The following is a 17804-nucleotide window of genomic DNA, read 5'->3' as shown; positions in this document are numbered from 1 at the left end:
GTATTTAGATTTCAGAGATACCAAATTGATATAATTTTTTTAAAGTTTTTATTTATTTTGAGAGAGAGAGAGAGAGGAAGAAAGAGAGAATCCTAAGCAGGCTCCATGCTGTCAGCACAGGGCTCGAACTCACAAACTGTGAGATCATGACCTAAGCAAAATCCAGAGATGCTTAACTGACTGAGCCACCCAGGAGCCCCCAAGATGATAACGTTTTGATGGCTGAATGCATTGATCTCTGAGAAGACAGTTCATTCAATATATATTTTTTAAGCCTGTGTCAGGAACTGTTCTAGACTTTGGGGATGTAGGAGACAGGCAAAAGTCTCTCTCATGAAGCAACCATTTCAGTATTTACTATTCAGTATCTTACTTTGCTCTTTAATTAAACCTATTAACCTGTATTTTGTTAACACTAGCAAATGAGTGAGTGAAGTACCAGCTTTTTTCTGGACACGCACACACACCTTTGAATAATTATCCTAAAATATTTTGGTATAATTTTAAAATCTCTTCATACACTGATGATTTCAAGAAGACCATCAGCAAAGTTTACTTTGCATGGTGGTATGTTGATACTAGCACTTCCTGATTCATCGGCTTATTTAAAAAAAAATTTTTTTTTCAACGTTTATTTATTTTTGGGACAGAGAGAGACAGAGCATGAACGGGGGAGGGGCAGAGAGAGAGGGAGACACAGAATCGGAAACAGGCTCCAGGCTCTGAGCCATCAGCCCAGAGCCTGACGCGGGGCTCGAATTCCTGGACCGCGAGATCGTGACCTGGCTGAAGTCGGACGCTTAACCGACTGCGCCACCCAGGCGCCCCTCATCTGCTTATTTTGAAGAATGTATTAAATAGTAAGAGTATGAAATAGTCCATCTCAGTTAATATAAAATTACAGCTGGCATTTTTGGATACTTACTGTGTAGCAGGCATTAATCTAAATGTTGTACGGTACCTCTTTGCTTCACTCTCTAGATGCAGAAACCAAGGAAGGCACAGAGAAACTAATGACTTGCCCAAGGTTACATAAGTATTAAGTGACAGAGTCACGGTTCATTATTTAGTCAATTTATCTCCATAACCTGTGCTTTTTACCACTGTAATTACTAGCACAAGAAAAATTCAAGTTAATTTACTTCTGTCCAGACATAAAAGAAAAAAATACATGTTGAAATGCTGACTAAGTAGGGACAATGGGTGCCTCAGCAGTTGAGCATCCAACTTTGGCTCAGGTCATGATCTCACAGTTCATGAGTTTGAGCCCCACATTGGGCTCCCTGCTGTCAGCACAGAGTCTGCTTCGGATCCTTTGTCCCCCTCTCTAGGCCTCTCCCCAGCTGTGCTGTTCCTCTCTCTCTCAAAAATAAAATAAACATTAAAAAAAATAAAAATGCTGACTAAGCAAGAAAACTAAGTGTTTGGCTTTGTGGCATGCCAAGAAACAGAATAAAATTAAAAACAGAACTTAAAATGAATGCATCTTTTTCTCTTTGACTAGTAATGAGTATGAATGTTGCTCAGTAGGAGTATTTTTCACCAGCATTAAGAGTTCTTTTAAAAAGAGCTGATTATTAGGAAAAGTACTATTGTGAAAATAGAAACACAAAATGATGTGTATTGTCTCTCCTCAACAAAAGAAATTACTATTTGAAGATCAGTGTTAGGAAAAATGTTTCATTCAATTCCCACTTCTCTGGATATCATCTAGGCTCTTAGGCTGCTGTAAAATGTGATAAACTTACGGGAGAATTATCCCAGATTGCTGGAATTCAAGGATTCTTAAGCTATAACCAACAATTCAGTGTTGGAAATACTGTGTCAGCTGTTTCAATGATGTCCACTTTTTATTCCAACCCGATAGATTTTGTTAAAAGAAACCTGCTCTTTGGCCTTTGTGTGGGTTATTAACATAAAAGTAACAAATCACCCTCAATATTTCTTACATCATTGTATAAATGAGATCAAATACCATTCATCCCCAAATTTTCTCTCTGGCAATGGAACCATAGGATAGTTGGTGGGATATTTTATAGCTTCCCATACAAATTAAGGATATACCTCAGAATTGTCTAAGATTCTACCACCTTTAATTGTTTGCAGATAAAAGAGTCCTATCCTATATCTAAATATAACCCTCCATTTTTTTCAGAAAGGGGAAACTTAATATTCGTGAGACAAGTTGAGGTTGGTAGAACAAGTGTCAGTCTTTTGGGATACTCATTGTCTGTTCTTTGTGGTCTTCTCTTATCTGATGCTTTCCTGTTGCAGTGATTTGTCCAAGTGCTGGGAGTGGTGGCCACCCTGACAATGGCTCTATGATTTTCTATGCCAATGACACGGGACTGCAGCAGTTTGAAAAGTGGTGGAATAAGTCTAAGACAGTGCCCTTTTACCTCATAGGGCTCCTGCTGCCACTGCTCAATTTCAAATCTCCTTCATTTTTTTCAAAATTTAATATCCTAGGTAAGCCAAGGCATTGTGTTATAGAGCTTCTGTGTAGTGGAGTACATGTTGGATTCTGTGGATACTGTCTGGCTGGGGAGTTACCCACCAGGCCTGTTCATCTATGCTCAATTTGTTCATTTGTATGTTACCCTGCTTTTTGGTTTTCTTTGTGGAGTTTGGCACAGAGGAAAATGTAGATGACCATTTTAAGTCCAAGTTCTTTTTTTTAAAGATGAGTTACTGGATTTCCTGTTCTATCCTTACTGAAACACTATTCCTCATTACTTCTGTGGGTACAATTAGAGGAAACATTAAGATTTCAGGAGGAGAGATCCATACTGGATATTATAGGAATTCTCAATCCTAAGGATTGGAATCATTAGAACTTACTAAGGGAGGTTATGGAATATTTTTTTCCTACGGTTTCTATTTAAAAGTATAGCACAGAATTATCACCTTCCCACCTGGGATATCATTTTTTATCTAACTCAACCTGCCCAGCTTTATTCTGCTTTTGCCATCCTCCTCAGTGATTTCTCTCTACTGGAGAGAAAAGGCCTCTTTAAAGGAAGAGACTTCTTACTGTGAGCCTTGTTTTACGGAAATTTCTGAAATCACTGAAGAAATTTCAGAAATTTTAGCATCGTTAAAGGAATGTTTTCACATTTTTTTTTTTTTTTTTTTGCAGCACTTTTGCAACACTGAGCTTTTAGACGGTGAAAGGAGCCCCTAATGAAAGCTTAGATCTGGTTAGCTAAAGACAAGGATAACAGTCATAAAAAATTGATAACCCCAAATAAACCATAGGATTTCACCTCCTCCCTATAGATCTGATCTCCTGGTAGGCCCTAGAGTATAAAATAATTAGATTACTCATCACATCAAGGAGCTAGCTTTTTGAGTTTCAGAAAACCAAAGTAGGAGGTAAGGGTATTTTTCTATACCTCTCTGTCTCACAATAGGATTCACTACAAGACTGCCATAGACACCCACAGAGAATGAAAAGTTGTGGTTATATAAGCTTTGGCCTCTTGTTTTTATTCTTTCTGAATCAGCTAATCTGCAAACCCAGAGTAGCTCATTTGTGGTTTCCTGATTTGCTTGCCGACTTTCCTATGGAACAGATCTTTAAAAGTTGGCATATAAATTTATAGAAATATTTGTTAAACAATCACAAAACTTGTAACCAGGTTGATTATTTTCCACCTCCTTAAGGATATTTTGCTTTTGCCCTTTTTCTTGATACTCTCCCTTTCTTTTAAAACTGTAGCTTCTTTACAGAAATTTTTATCTAATTCTTAAAGAAAGAAACCTACTTGAATTTCCTGACTCTACTCCATAATGACTGGATTTAACTCCTTTAAGGAATAATTCTTTAACTTCTAGATTACCAGAAGCTGTGAATGTCCACCTCACCCTGTGTATAAATACCTATGAGTAGAATCTGTAATCTTTTCATCTAATAGGTAGTACTGCCTAGTTGAAACCTTATCCAGATACGACATCAGAGTGTTCATGGATTATTTGGCTTATCACCTTTCTCAAATAGGTTTATAATCCACAGTCACTACTTTTCTTTCTCTACTTTGTTACCATCTTTCAGTAAATATTGTGGCATACTTTTCCTGCTTATTGACTATCTCTGATATTTCCAATACAAAGAATAAGAGTCAGTTTGATGTTGTTTTTTTCTCCTATGTAACCATACAGTTTTGTAATGAATTCTTTGCATGTATCCTCCACTTAACTCATAAATAAATTAGACAGTCTTGCCTTCTTCAGTATATGAGCCACCTTCATTTAGTTCTTAGGCCCACTATATAATGTTTTGCTTTGTTTTCTGAAAACTCACATAGCTGGTTTCTGTTCTTTAGATCACACCTGGGTTTTAGTGGGCATAATCCATAAAGGTAATAATTTTCCAAACTTTGCTGAGAATATAGAAACAAAGCTTAATTTTAAAATAGTCTGTAAAATACACAAAAATGATCAATGGTTTCTGAATTTTTTCTCACAGGCACAGTATCTGTTCTCTATTTGATTTTCCTTGTCACCTTGAAGGCCATTCGCTTGGGATTTCATTTGGAATTTCATTGGTTTATGCAAACAGAATATTTTGTACCAGGTGAGCTGTTTTGGTCAAATAAAGAATCAGTAAATTACAAAAAAATGTGACCTTTAGTTAACTATTGTTAAAGTACTGCTATCATAAAACAAATAGTGGTATTTTTTGAACGAGCACTGTTTATTAATGCTTAATATTAAGCTAAAAACAGGGATACAATTGAAATATCTCTGCTTTTCTTTCAGTTAGGAGTAACCAGGGTCTGTTGTCCTTTCTGCTTTAGAATTGAAGTTCACTGAAGTTATAATGCAATTGAAAAATCAAGAACTCATTTTCTAGACTTTTCTGTGAAAGTACACCCTTAGAATTTCAGAGATTTAGAACCTGGTCAGTGTTAATATATGTAGATAATACTCTTCATTAACATCATTGTTCTCCTCATGGTTTTTTTTAAATTGTTTTTCAGGCTAATTAAGATGATAATTTTAAGTGTTCCCTCCCTCCTTTTTTCTCTCATGGTTATAAATTGGGAATTTCTTAAGTCCCTCAAATTTAGAGGATTAGGAAGCAATGAATGGATAATGCTAAATGAGAGAACAGATTAAAAAATAGAAGTGAGTATTATACTAGTCTCCTGGAAACTAATAAAGAGAAAGTAGTACAAAATCCCCTTGTTTAGAGAGACTGCTTTGTTTCCATTCTTCACCTGTTAATTCAGGCAGTCTAGAATTCAAATTTATTTAGTATCTGGTGTTACTCTCTAAAGTCAGCAATTATAATTGTCTACCACTCATTCTATTTCTCTTGTTACAACATTCCTGGGTTTTCCAGGTGTATTGAGTTGGTATTTGTTGGAAGTTGTTTGTTATGGTTACTTGTTTTCAGATCATCTTGGTGCGTTAGCTTTGATTTTTTTATTTCTATAAGAAGTTCATAAGTCAGTGTCAATTCGGGATAAAGGAAATAATTGGATCTTGAAAGGCATCCTTCTCTTTCAGTTTGTATTTAAAATTGAACACAGATGAAAATGGCAACATTAAGCTAGTGCTTCTATTCATTGATAAAAATAGTCCAGGATGTTTTTTTCTAAAATTAGATCCATACTGATTTATAGTAAGAGTCTTAGTGATAAATGTTTCTGCTAATGATAGGACATGAGAGAAATATGAATGAAAAAAAGAGTATAAATATTTAGAAGATGAAAAGGAGAACATATTTAAAAAGAGGTTAAGCCATTTATTTCACTTTTTTTTTTTTTTTTTTTTTTGAGAGAGAGAGAGAGAATGAATGGGGAGAGGGAGGGTAGAGGGAGAGAGAGAAAGAATCTCAAGCAGGTTCCACACTCAGTGTAGTGTGACCCAGGGCTCTATCCCACAACCCTGGGATCGTGACCCAAAACGAATCAAGAGTCGGACACGTAACCAACTGAGCCACCCAGACATCCCTCACATAATTTCACTTTTAAATGATATGAACGGAGAATCATGAGGATTAAAGAGGCTTGTGTTAATATTTATGGTCCTGGGGCGCCTGGGTGGCGCAGTCGGTTAAGCGTCCGACTTCAGCCAGGTCACGATCTCGCAGTCCGTGAGTTCGAGCCCCGTGTCAGGCTCTGGGCTGATGGCTCAGAGCCTGTAGCCTGTTTCCGATTCTGTGTCTCCCTCTCTCTCTGCCCCTCCCCCGTTCATGCTCTGTCTCTCTCTGTCCCAAAAATAAATAAATGTTGAAAAAAAAAAAATTTTTTTTTTAAATATTTATGGTCCTGAAACTGGTTACTTTATCATGATTGAAGAATTTCTTAGGAATGAAAATATAGCATAAATCTTTTTCAGTAAATCCTAATTGAATTAAGAGTCAGGGAACTTTGGAGGGTATGACTCTTTACTGTCCTGATGAAGAATTCACATAAACTTGTATTCTGATTGAATCTTTATTTATATACTTTTGTTACTTAAAATTCCTTTCTCAATTTAGTGGATCCCATTACTCTTCTTCCTAGGTAATTAGAAAATAATGAGAAAAAAAAATCTCCTCATGTATTTCATCCCATCCTGCCTGCCTCCAAGACTTTATTTCTGTAGTTATCCCTTCTGTCTTTTTAATCATGTATCATCAAAATTTTCCTTTACTCAATTATTCCTACCAGAATATAAATCTGTCTTTCAGTCTAAAAACAAAAGCTCATATGACCCTGCATTCCCCTCTAGCTGTTGCTTCCCTTTAAAGAAAAACTCTTTGAAAGAGTTTTCTGTGCTGTTTCTACTTCTCCTTCCATTTTGCCTTGAACTCATGTCTGTTAGGTTTTTGCCCCAGTCACTCCACTGACAACCAATAACTCCTTCTCTTCCTGCTCAACCTATCAGTAGCATGGGCACATTTGGTCACTGCTTCCATCTTGAAACATTTTCTATACTTAACTTCTAAAACCCCATTTTCTCTTGATTCTTCTACATGACCGCTCTTTCTCATATTTCTGACCGGTGAATTACGGAGTTATCCAGGGTTTTACTCAAGCCTCTTTTATCTCTACTCTTATTCTCTAAGTAATAGCATGTAGTCACCTGGCTTTATATATTGTCTATATGATGACTAGTCCCAATTTTATATCTCTAGCCCAAATCTCTCCCCTGAGATCCATACTCAAATACCTACCCCTTCTACATCTCCCCTTGGATGTCCACTGGGTATCTCAAATTGAAATTTATGAAAAACAAATACTTGTTTTATTCCTCATCCACCCCCATCCCTCCAACCTGCTTAACCTGCTCTCCCTGGTTTCTGTAATTCAGAAAGTTGTAGCTCCAGTTTTCCACTTGCTCAGGCCCAAAACTTTGGAGTCATACTTGACTGTTCTTTTTTTTTTCCCCACCCTACATGTCTGCAAAGCATGTCAGCTGTACTTTTAAAATAAATCGAGGGCGCCTGGGTGGCTCAGTCGGTTAAGCGGCCGACTTTGGCTCAGGTCATGATCTCGCAGTCCGTGAGTTCGAGCCCCGCGTCAGGCTCTGTGCTGACAGCTCAGAGCCTGGAGCCTGTTTCAGATTCTGTGTCTCCCTCTATCTGACTCTCCCCCGTTCATGCTCTGTCTCTCTCTCTCTCTCTCAAAAATAAATAAACGTTAAAAAAAATTTTTTTAAAGAAAATAAATCGAGAATCTGACTACTTTTTTTTTTTTTAACTTTTTTTTTTTTTTAATCTGACTACTTTTTTTTCCTTTTTGAGAGACAGAGATGGAGTGTGAGGGAGGAGGGGCAGAGAGAGAGAGACAGAGACAGAATCTGAAGCAGGCTCCAGGCTCCAAGCTGTCAGCACAGCTGTGCGGAGCTCAAACCCACAAATTGTGAGACCATGACCTGAGCCAAAGTCGGACACCCAACCAGCTGAGCCATCCAGGTGCCCCAGAGAATCTAACTACTTCTTACCATTTCCACCAAAAAGAATTGTGTCAAGATGCTAATTTCTCATCTGGATTTTTACAGTAGCCTCTTAACTAGTCTCACCCTTTCTACTCTGTCTCCCCTTCAGTAGTCTTGTTCTACCCCTAGCAGCCAGAGTGATGTTTTTAAAACACAACGTCCATAAGCCTCTAACGGTTTCCCTTCTCATTCAGAATAAAGCAAGTCTTTATCATAGTCTTGGTCCTATGTGATCTGACTCCTGGCTTTCTCTCTGCTATCATTCCCTACTACTCTCCTACTTATTTAGTCTACTCCAGCCACACTGTCTTCCCTGCTGTTCCACAAGAATGGCAAGCACGCTTGTGTCCCCAAGTCCTTGCACTGTTAACTGTGTACACAATGCCCTTGTCTTTTCGCAGGTATCCATATGGTTAGTATCATTAGAGAGGCCTTCCTTGGCTTCCTGCCCACTCCCACCTCTACCAAATCTTATATGCAAATGTTCCTGGTCATCTATATCTTTTAAGTTCTTAATTCTGATACGAATTGGCATATTAAGGGGTATCTGTTTTTCTAATCTATTTGGGTCCTGAGTTTCAGATAGAAAGTAGCAGAAGTTAAGATAACAAACATTTCTAAAATTTTTTATTTTATTCTAAAAATTTATTTGTTTCTTAAATTCAGAGATTGAAAGTTCACTTGGTAAGGAATACCTGTATTTTTTTTTTTAACCTGTGTATCTGTCTCCCTTAAGAAGAATATTAGCTCCTGAGAAAAGAAATGTTTCTTTGTTTTTGTTTTCTATAATTCTTTATTACTATTGTACCCCCAAGGCCTATAATAATTCCAAGGGCATAGTGAGTAGTCACTAAACAATGTTGAATGAATAAATGTATTTATCCCTACTCCTCCCTAAATGTCATTAAAACAACAGTAAAGAACTAACAAACAAAGGGGACTGTGGAAGAGACAACAGCAGGCAAGAGATAGCAACAGATTGTTAGATGCTGGCAAACTGAAAGATGGTTAGACTGACAGCAAAGTAGACAAAGCTGAAATGTAAGTACCTATAGAGAGGGATTCCACTACAGAGGAAGCCGTTTTGAGCTACACATTGAAACCCTCAGTATTTGAAGGTTTTTGGGTCACTCACAAAGCAAGAGTAAGGAAAAGGGCCTAAAATGGATAGAATTCCCTGAAAGTTTACATCAGGAGTAGTTGTATTATAAACCCATTTCCTCCTCAACCTAGCAAGAAATGGAAGACTGAATAGTCAGGCTCAGAACTCAGGCTCTCCAAATACAACAAAGGGTGGAAAAAAGGCTCTAGTCTGAAAACAGGGACTAAGCAAAAGTGTATATGCTGAATGGTGAGAAGGTCCTCCCTCCCTGTACCCCTCCAATTCTCTTCTCTTTACTCTTTGGCTCCCAGAATGCTGACAACATAGAATAACAAAGGATTTTCCTCTGTAGAAACTGACAAACCCAAGAGGAAAGACCTAGAGTCTTGGATATTTGGGTTCTCCCCAAAAAATGGCAAGTACCTTGCTTGTATCAGACCATTTAGATGTTTACTAAGTATACATTTTTTTAGTGCTTCACTTTTAAATATTAAACAATAGACGAAGTTCACTAGATATTTGTGGAAAACCTCTTACATGAAAACAAAACTGGGGCAAGAGAGAGGACCTGGAAGGGACAAGAAGAATAAGAGGCAACAAAAGAAAAAACTTTCAAAAAATTACCTTCTCAAAGTGACACAAGACAGTGATATATCCATGAAATAGTATTTGGATGCCAAGGAAGGAAAAAAAGGAGGTACCTTGGTCTTAGAAACCAAAAATATAGTAGATGGGGCGCCTGGGTGGTTCAGTCGGTTAAGTGTCAGATCTTGATTTTGGCTCAGGTCATGAACTCATGGTCCTGAGATTAAGCCTTGTGTTAGGCTCTGAGCTGAGTGTAGAGCATACCTAAGATTCTGTCTCCTTCTCCCTTTGCCCCTACCCCACTCTTATGTGCGTGTACACACACACACATACACACACACACACACACACTCACACTCTCTCTCTCTCTCTCAATCTTTCTCTCTCTCTCTCAAAAAAAAAGAAAAGAAAAGAAAAAGAAACCAAAAATATAATGGAAATTAAGAATGCAAAGAAAATTTGGAAGATAAAGCTAACTTCCCAAAATTATATTAGAAATTATGGATGTATGGGAGGAAAAAAGGGAGAGAAGAAGGAGGGAAGGAGCAAGGAAGGAAAGGAAAGAAGGAAGGAGGGAAGGAAAAACAAAAGATAAGAAAATTAGAGCATTAATCCAGGTAGCCCAATAATGAAAAATAGTTCCATGGAACAAAGAATATGAAGGGGGAAGAAATTATCAAAGAAATAATTGAACTTTCCTGCAAACCGAAAAACATGAGTTTCTAGATGTACAGGACCCAAAGTGCCCAGCACTGTGAATGAAACCCATACCAGAGCATATCATCATAAGATTTTAGAACACCACAGATAAAGAGAAGACCCTGAAAGCTTCTATGGATGAAGGATAGGTCTGTAAAAAAGGTCTGGGTTCAGAATAGTATCAGACTTTAATAACTCCAAAAGCTAGAAAAGTGTCAGAATAAATTATTTTAACCTAAAATTTCACATCCTACCATACCCTCAGTGAAGTGGTAGAGTACAATAAAGCTATTTTCAGAAAGTAAAGTCTCACAAAATTTTACCTTCCATGCACTCTTTCTCACAAAAAACTGCAAAATGTGCTCCACCAAAAAGCAGTAAATTGCAAACTCCTCTGAGTGGCAGTGAAGGGATATCCTAGGAAACAGCTGTGCAGCAGGCCTAGTGAGCACCCTGCCCAGACCACAGCAGCAAACAGAGCACCCCAGGAAGCAATTTTTCCAAAAGGAAAATGAAATGGAAAAGATTGTTTGATGTGTTGTATGGATAGAATGGGTAAAGTTTTACCATTCTTCTGGAGAGTTTGGGGAGAAATTAGTGTTAACTAGACAGGCAACAAAAAAGTAAAAACCTCCATATCTCCATAAAAACAGGCCAACAAAAGTATTTTTATATAAGAAAACATAATAATAACTGAATAGTACAGAATAACCATGAAAATTAAAACACTGAATATTGATTTTGTAAAATCAAAATTTGAATTGTGATTATATGGAGGGGTTAGAGATGGGAAAGTGTGAGTGATGGTAGTAATAGAAAAGGACTAAAGTCTTCAGATAGAAAAGCAATGGATTATGTCTAAAATTTAAAAAATAAGGGAAAAGGAATATAAGCATATTAAAAATAAGTTATAATTAGTTACCTCTAGGAAACAAGATTTAGAATGGGAGGTATGAAGCAAGAGAATACTGTTTTTTTTTGTTGGGAGCCCTGTAATACTATTTAACTTTTAACAATTAGCACACATTTAAGACTGCTGTCAAGAATACATTTTAACGGGGCGCCTGGGTGGCGCAGTCGGTTAAGCGTCCGACTTCAGCCAGGTCACGATCTCGCGGTCCGTGAGTTCGAGCCCCGCGTCGGGCTCTGGGCTGATGGCTCAGAGCCTGGAGCCTGTCTCCAATTCTGTGTCTCCCTCTCTCTCTGCCCCTCCCCCGTTCATGCTCTGTCTCTCTCTGTCCCAAAAATAAATAAATGTTGAAAAAAAAAAATTAAAAAAAAAAAAGAATACATTTTAACAATGAAAACCTATTAAATGGTTTGGAACTGATTTCACAAAGATTTCAGACACTGATATTCAAGGATTATGGGGTGATTGTCCATTTGATAGCAGCATTGTGTTCATATGCAACCAGAAAAAAATAATTTTCTAACTACATATGATTTAAATAGTTTTGTTATTAATGTTATTAGAGGCAGACTGCATTCTACCATGCATTCATTGATGCTTAATAATGTCTCCAAACATAATGGAATTTTTCTTTTCATATTTTTAATGTGTAGGCCTTACCATTTTTTGTTTTTGCTTTTGAACTTTTTATTGAAGCATAACATACACATATAAAAGTGCACAACTCATAAGTATACATCACAAAGAACATACTAGATACCTAGCACCAGATAAAAAACTAGCACTCCAGAAGTCCCATTCAGTATGCCTACCAGCCACTGTCTCCCTACAGTGATAACCACTGTTCTAACTTCTAGCCCTAAAGGGGGTTGTCTGTTGTTTTTTTAACATCACGTAAAAGGAATATAGAACATACATTCTTTTGTGTCTGGCTTCTTCCAATCAACATTGTACTGTGATACTGATCCATATTATGTCTGTTTGTAGTTCATTTATTCTCACTGGTATCTTACTATATAACTATACGCACAATTTGTTTTATCTTTTACTGTTAAGGGACATTTGTCTCCAGTTGTTTAGTATTATGTTTATTGCAGTACTCTATTCTCCTACATATCTTTGATGAAAATATGCCAGCTTTCTCTTGAGTATTAACCTAGGAGTGGAATTGTGAGGTCAGAGGGTATGCGTATACTCTGCTTTGGTAGATATTACCAAATGGCTTTCCAAAATGGTTGTACACTTAAATGGGTGAAGTGCATATGAATTATATATCAGTAAAACTGTTGAAAAGAATTTCAGGGTTTTTTTCAAATGTTTATTTTAGAGAGAGAGAAACAGGATGAGCAGGGGAGGGGCAGAGAGAGGGAAACACAGAATCTGAAGCAGGATCCAGGCTCTGAGCTGTCAGCACAGAGCCTGACACTGGGTTTAAACTCACAGAATGCAAGATCATGACCTGGTACAAAGTTGGACACTTAACCGACTGAGCCACCCAGGTGCCCCTCAGGTTTTTAGGAAAGATGCTCAAAAAGAGTTTTTGTTGGCTAATTGGAAAAAGCTAGATATTTATTCTAATTTGACAAACAACACTGGTATCATCTGACATAGTTAGAAAAGGATCAACTAACAAGTTGCTTCAGGAAGCATTTAATGGTAATAGGGGTTGACTGCTTTGAAAGACAGGAAAGATTAGCTATACTGAAGAGAGCTTATTGAAAACTAATAGATCTTAGCAAAAAGCAAAATCAGTTTGAAGAACAATTTAAAATCAAATTTTGACCACTGATAACAGCTGAAGTCCTTTATTCTGAATAGAAATTAATACCTCTGATTATGAGTCATACATTGTCAAAAAAGACATGGCTCACCGCGTTCCAGGAGCTTACAGTTGAGCAGTAAGACCAGTTTGTGAATTAATGATTATAATGCAGAGATATATAAAAGAGACGTAATTATATAGAGAAATTTCATGTAAATAAGAATTAGAAATCAGGGGCATCTGAGGGTGGCTCAGTCGGTTGAACATCTGATTTTTGAGTTTGGCCTAGGCCATGATCCAGGGTCGTGGGATCAAGCCCCGAGTCATGCTTTGCTCTCTCTTTCTCCCTCTGCCCCTCTCCCCCACTTGCTCTCTCTCTCTAATAATAATAATAATAATAATAATAATAATAATAATGAATTAGAAATTAGATATGGGTTCTAAACAGAGAATGTTTTAAGGGCCAAGGAGTTATTTAAATGAAGAATTGGAGGACGGGGTGTATTCCATGTCAACAGAACAACATGTTTAAGCAATAGCTAAGGCCTGAGATAACATGACCCATTTAGGAAATTACAAGAATTTGGGAGGCTGCAGTGAAAGAATACTTGTTGGGGAAGTGACTGGAGATAAGGATAAAGAGGCAAAGCCCAATTATGAAGAGCTTTCTATTTAACTTAAAAATAACTTTAGTGGCTCAAACCATCTTTCTGTTTTATTTAAGGTTGGCTGAAGTAGGAGATAGTCCTCTATGTCTCCAGGAGGTCAGTAAGGTAGAGGAAAAGTAGTCATATAATTCCCTGCCTAAACATAGGATTCATAATGGAGCTGCTCCAGTCAAATTACTACTACTACTATTAATAATAATAATAATAATAATAATTAAAGCTGAGGTCAGAGCTGCTATAGCCTCATTTATTCCCTCTCTCTGAATCAACAATATGTAGAAAAGCAGTGTTAATGAAAACACTGTCAGAACCTGGGGATATAGCTAAAGTACTGCTGAGGTGATAATTCACAGCTGGGTGATGAGTGATCTAGTTTGTATATTGTTGGCTCCTTTGACATAAATGAATGGACCATAAATGTGTGGATATACTTCTGGGGACTCTCTTCTGTTCCATTGATCTCTTTGTCTCTTTTTTGCCAGTACCATACTGTTTTGATTACTATAGCTTTGTCCTGTAGTTTGAATCTGAGATTGTGATGCCTTCAGCTTTATTTTTCCTCAAGACTGCTTTGGCTTGGGGGTCTTTTGTGGTGTCATATACATTTTAGGATTGTTTGTTCTATTTCTGTGAATAATGCCATTGGAATTTTAATAGGGATTACACTGAATTGCTTTAGGTGGCATGCGTATTTTAACAATAATAATTCTTCAAATACATGGAGATGGCATATCTTTCCATTTATTTCCATTTGTGTCTTCAATTTCTTTCATTACTCTCAGTTTTGCCTTATAGGCCTTTCACCTCTTTGGTTAAATTTATTCTTAAGTACTTTATTCTTTCTGATGCTATTGTAAATGTGATTGTTTCCTTAATTTCTCTTTCTAATGGTTCATTGTTAGTGTATAGAAGTACAACATGGGTGCCTGGGTGGCTCAGAGTGCGACTTCAGCTCAAGGCATGATCTCGTGGTTCATGAGTTTGAGCCCCACATCGGGCTCTGCATTGCACTAACAGTGCAAAACCTGCTTAGGATTCTCTGTATCCCTCTCTCTCTGCCCCTCCCCCACTCGCACTGTCTTTCTTAAAAATAAAGAAATATAAGCTTAAGAAAAAAAGAAATGCAACAGGTTTTTGTGTGTTGATTTTGTATCCTGAAATTTTACTGAATTTATTTCTTAGTTCTAATAGTTCTTGGGTGGAGTCTTTAGAGTATTCTATAGGCAATATACTGTCATCTGCAAATAGGGACACTTTTACTTCTTCCTTCCTGATTTGGGTGCCTTTTATTTCTTTTTCTTGTTTAATTGCTGTGGCTAGGATTTCTAGTACTATGCTGAATAAGAATGGTGAGAGTGAGCATCCTTGTCTTGTTCCTAATCTTGGTGAGCAAGATTTCAGCTTTTCATTGTTGAGTATGATGTTGGTCATGCCCTTTATTACACTGATGTACATTCCCTCCATACCCAGTTTGTTGAGAGTGTTTATCATAAATGGATGTTGAAATTTGTAAAATGCTTCTTCTGCATCCATTGAGATGACCATATGATTTTTTATCCCTCGTTTTATTAATGTGGGGTATTAACTGATTGATTTGTAGATGTTGAACTTTCCTTGCATCTCTCAAATAAATCCCACTTAATCGTGCTATATTATTCTTTTAATGTATTATTGAAAACAGTTTGCTAATGTTTTGTTGAGGATTTTTGCATCTGTGTTCATCACGGATACTGGCCTGTAATTTTCTTGTAGTGTCCTTGTCTGGATTTGATATCAGGGTAATATTGCCCTCATAAAGTAAGTTTACAAGTGTTCCCTCCTCTTATTTTTTGGAAGAGTTTAAAAAGGATTAGTATTAATTCTTCTTCATATATTTGGTAGAAATCACCAGTGAAGACATCTGGTCCTGCCTAGACTTACTTGTCTTTATTGAGAGATTTTTTTATTAGTGATTCAATCTCCTCAGTAGAAACTGGTGTGTTCATATTTTCTATTTATGATTCAGTCTTGGTAGTTTGTATGTTTCTAACAATGTATTAATTTCTTCTAAATTGTCTAATTTGTTGTTGTGTATTTGTTTACAGTAGTCTCTTATAGATTTTTATTACTGTAGTATCACTTGTGAAGTCTTCTCTTTAATTTATGTTTTTTTTAATTTTTAAATTTTATTTTTGGAGAGAGAGAGAGCACATGAATGGGAGAGAGGGGCAAAGGGAGAGAAGGAGAGAGAATCCCAAGTGGGCTCCACACCCAATTTAGGGCTCAATCCCATGACCCCGAGATCATGACCTGAGCCAAAATCAAAAGTCAGACAGTCAACTGACTGAGCCCCCCAGGTGCCCCTATTTATAATTTAAGTCCTCTCTCTTTTTTCTTGTTTAATACAGCTAAAGGTTTGTCTGTTTTGTTTATCTTTAAAAAAAAAAAAAACAGCTCTTAATTTTATTGATCTTTTCTGTTGTCTATTTAGTGTCCATTTCATTTATTTCTGCTCTCCTCTCATTTCTACCCTCTTGTTATTTTTACTTTCTACTACAACTGAGGTTAATTTGTTCTTTTTTCTTATTATTACTTGAGGTATAAACTTGGGTTGTTTATTTGAGCTCTTGTTTTCTAATGTAGATGTTTATTACTATAATTTTCCCTCTTAGAACTGTTTTTGCTTCATCTTTTAAGTTTTGATATATTGTGTTTCCATTTTCATTTGTCTCAAGATATTGATATCTCTTTTGATTCCTTCTTTGGCTCATTGGTTGTTCAGTAACATGTTATTTAATCTCCACATTTGTGAATTTTCCATTTTTTTTTTCCTGTAATTGATTTCTAGTTTCATACCATCATTGGAAAAGATGCTTGGTATGATTTCAAGCCTCTTAAATTTGAGATATGTTTTATAGGCTAACATGTGATGTATCCTGGAGATGTTCCATGTGCACTTGAGAAGAATGTGTATTCTGTTATTGGATGGAATGTTCTGGAAATGTCTGTTAAGTACATCTGGTGTAATATGTCATTTAAATCCAATATTTCCTTTTTGATTTTCTCTCTGGATTATCTATTCAGTGTTGAAAGTATAGTATTGAAATCTTACACTTTTATTGTATTATTATCTATTCCCCCCCCCCCCATCAGATCTGTTCATATTTCCTTTATATGTTTAGGTGTTTTTATGTTGGGAGCATAAATATTTGCAAATGTTATACCTTCTTGATGAGTTGATCCCTTTATTATTATATAATGACCTTCTTTGTTTCTTATTACAGTCTTAGATTTAAAGTCTATTTTGTCAGATATACATATAGCCCTGCTTTCTTTTGGTTTACATTTGCATGGAATATCTTTTTCCACCCCATCACTTTCATTCTATTTGTATGCTTAGTGCTGAAGTGAGTCTCTTGGAGGCAGCCTCTGGTTGGGTCTTATTTTATCCATTCAGCCACTCTGTGTCTTTTGGTTGGAGAATTTAGTCCATTTACATTTAAAATAATTATTGATAGGTGTAGACTTAATACTGCCATTTTATTAATCGATTTCTGGTTGTTTTGTAATTTCTTTGTTTCTTTCTCTTTTGCTCTCTTCCTTTGTGATTTGATGACTTTGAATTTTTACCGAAGAGTTTTTCTATTGTTTCTCTGCAAAGAATATGGTCATGTGAATAATATTTTATCATCTTTCTAAAAATGGTACCTCTGTTACTATTACATAAATATAATGCTGACTGTTGATCTGAAGTGATGAGGTTATCCTTGAATGCACAATTTATTAAGAGTTGATTTGGGGGGAGGGTGCCTGGCTGGTTAAGTCAATAGGGTGTGCAACTCTTGATCTCCGTGTTGTAAGTTTGAGCTCCACGTTGAGTGTAGACTACTTAAAAATCTAAAAAACTTTTTTAAAAAGCTGATTTTTTTAAAGCAGAAGTTGGAGTTACCTCCACATTTTATTTTATTGGTTACATGTAAAAAATTTTAAAGATTACAGGCAGTAAAGGGGAGAATTTTCTTAAGAAAAATATACTTGGAATTGTTTCCACAAATAAAAATTCAGATAAAAGATAACAGACCAACAAAAACTTAACAGAAAACCAAAGTGTATAATTTTTAATATCTTACATCTTGATTTCTTTTAGAAGCTAGTGCTTAATTCTTA

General features: G+C 36.4%; 1 protein-coding gene across 10 annotated transcripts in view; it reads left to right on the top strand.

Moving 5' to 3' along the window:
• The window catches only part of SLC38A9 (solute carrier family 38 member 9), an 84115-nt gene that overhangs the window by 45547 nt on the left and 20764 nt on the right, over positions 1 to 17804 (top strand). For 9 of the 10 annotated variants that reach the window (XM_003980967.5, XM_006927734.4, XM_045060739.1 and 6 more), the window contains 2 exons: positions 2275 to 2469; positions 4469 to 4576. In XM_003980967.5, the coding sequence (XP_003981016.1) occupies positions 2275 to 2469; positions 4469 to 4576 (303 nt within the window). The remainder of the gene's footprint in view (positions 1 to 2274; positions 2470 to 4468; positions 4577 to 17804) is intronic. The other variant, XM_023256675.2, reaches the window with a different exon arrangement.

Source organism: Felis catus, chromosome A1, assembly GCF_018350175.1.
Source record: "Felis catus isolate Fca126 chromosome A1, F.catus_Fca126_mat1.0, whole genome shotgun sequence".
Classification (NCBI taxonomy): domain Eukaryota; kingdom Metazoa; phylum Chordata; class Mammalia; order Carnivora; family Felidae; genus Felis; species Felis catus.
The sequence above is the reverse complement of the archived record's forward strand: the minus strand, read 5'-3'. Positions and strand labels throughout refer to the sequence as shown.